Consider the following 1,289-nt stretch of genomic DNA (forward strand, 5'->3'; position numbering starts at 1 on the left):
TATTGTAATGCATTACTTTTAAAAGTAACTTTTCTCAACACTGTTAATTTTATATATATATATATATTTATAAAATATGTCTATAAAACTTTCAGAGTGATGACAATCAAAATCAATGTTTTGAACCAATATGAAGAAATGGCTCTCTGACATGAATCAAACATCCGAACTCTATTGCAAGGAGCTGGTGTAAAAAAAAATTCACAACAATGAACTTTACCCAAGCTGAGGGTCTGTTTCTCCATAGTCATCAAGGTAAGGTGCTGGATAGGGACTGCCCCGTGTCTTACTGGCCATCAAGACGATCTCACACTCTCGAACCCTGTTCAGAAAGACAGAAACAAGATTGTTATTATCAATAGTTATCTGTATTTATTTATTAATAGACCTAATAGACACTTCGTTTGTAGAATAAAATGCACACTGACTGGGTCTGAAATCGCATACTCTACTTCATTTGAATAAGTAATAAAAATGTATGTTGTATATAGTATGAATGCAATCCAGACATACATCTCTCATGTTGTCATTGTCACGTGACACGACTGTACCAGTATCAGTTGCGTCGGTTCACTGCTATTCACAAATCCTCTGCTGTGGCCTCATGGGATAGTGAAGTATCCACTAGATGTGGCACTTTAGAAACTCTTTGGAAAAAGTAGGTGATCCGGCTACTTTTTGCCTACTGTTTGACGAATACTTTGAATTCGGACACACTACTATATAGCAAGGAAGTATGCGATTTCAGATGCAGCCACAGTAAATGCCACAGGTTCAGCTGGTTTTCTCTTTTCTTCCTCTCACCTGAGAAACATTCCCACTCCTGCCCCACAGATGGTGGCGTGAACCGTGCACGCTCCCACTTCCTCCCCGTTCAGCTGCTGCTGACAGCAGGGGCTCTGCGCACACAGCATGACCCCGCACAGCAGACACAGGGTCGGGTGCTTTCGCTCGTCATCTGATGAGTTTGGGCATCTATGGGGAAGAGAGAAAGTCACAGGAAACATCCGATTCATCTGCACAAAATATTAAATTCACTCAATGGACATTATAGGCAATCGTTTATTAAAGTACGTACTTGAAGTGACTAGCTTGGTTGAGCAACACACTATAGTCCTCTGGAAGATCTATTAGCCTGTTTCTCTTACGAGGATACCTGAACAACAGGTGGGAAATTCAGTTCAATTATTGTTCAAAATAAAGGGGAAGTGAGCTTACTATCAAACAGAGGAGAACTTAAGTATCGTCTAACCTGATGATTTGCATTTCACCTTTGAGGGCTTTGGATA

General features: G+C 40.3%; 1 protein-coding gene across 1 annotated transcript in view; it reads right to left on the bottom strand.

Annotated features, from left to right (window-relative positions):
• The window catches only part of LOC107576730 (E3 ubiquitin-protein ligase UBR1-like), a 3,922-nt gene extending 2,639 nt beyond the window's left edge, over window positions 1-1,283 (bottom strand). The window contains exons 1-4 of the mRNA XM_016262868.1: window positions 1,253-1,283; window positions 1,079-1,156; window positions 805-975; window positions 220-322 (exon numbers count right to left, since the gene is read on the bottom strand). Of these exons, the coding sequence (XP_016118354.1) occupies window positions 220-322; window positions 805-975; window positions 1,079-1,156; window positions 1,253-1,266 (366 nt within the window). The 5' untranslated portion in view covers window positions 1,267-1,283. The remainder of the gene's footprint in view (window positions 1-219; window positions 323-804; window positions 976-1,078; window positions 1,157-1,252) is intronic.
• Between the last annotated feature and the right edge of the window lie 6 nt (window positions 1,284-1,289).

Source organism: Sinocyclocheilus grahami, unplaced genomic scaffold (genome assembly GCF_001515645.1).
Source record: "Sinocyclocheilus grahami isolate Dianchi unplaced genomic scaffold, SAMN03320097.WGS_v1.1 scaffold4243.1, whole genome shotgun sequence".
Lineage (NCBI taxonomy): Eukaryota > Metazoa > Chordata > Actinopteri > Cypriniformes > Cyprinidae > Sinocyclocheilus > Sinocyclocheilus grahami.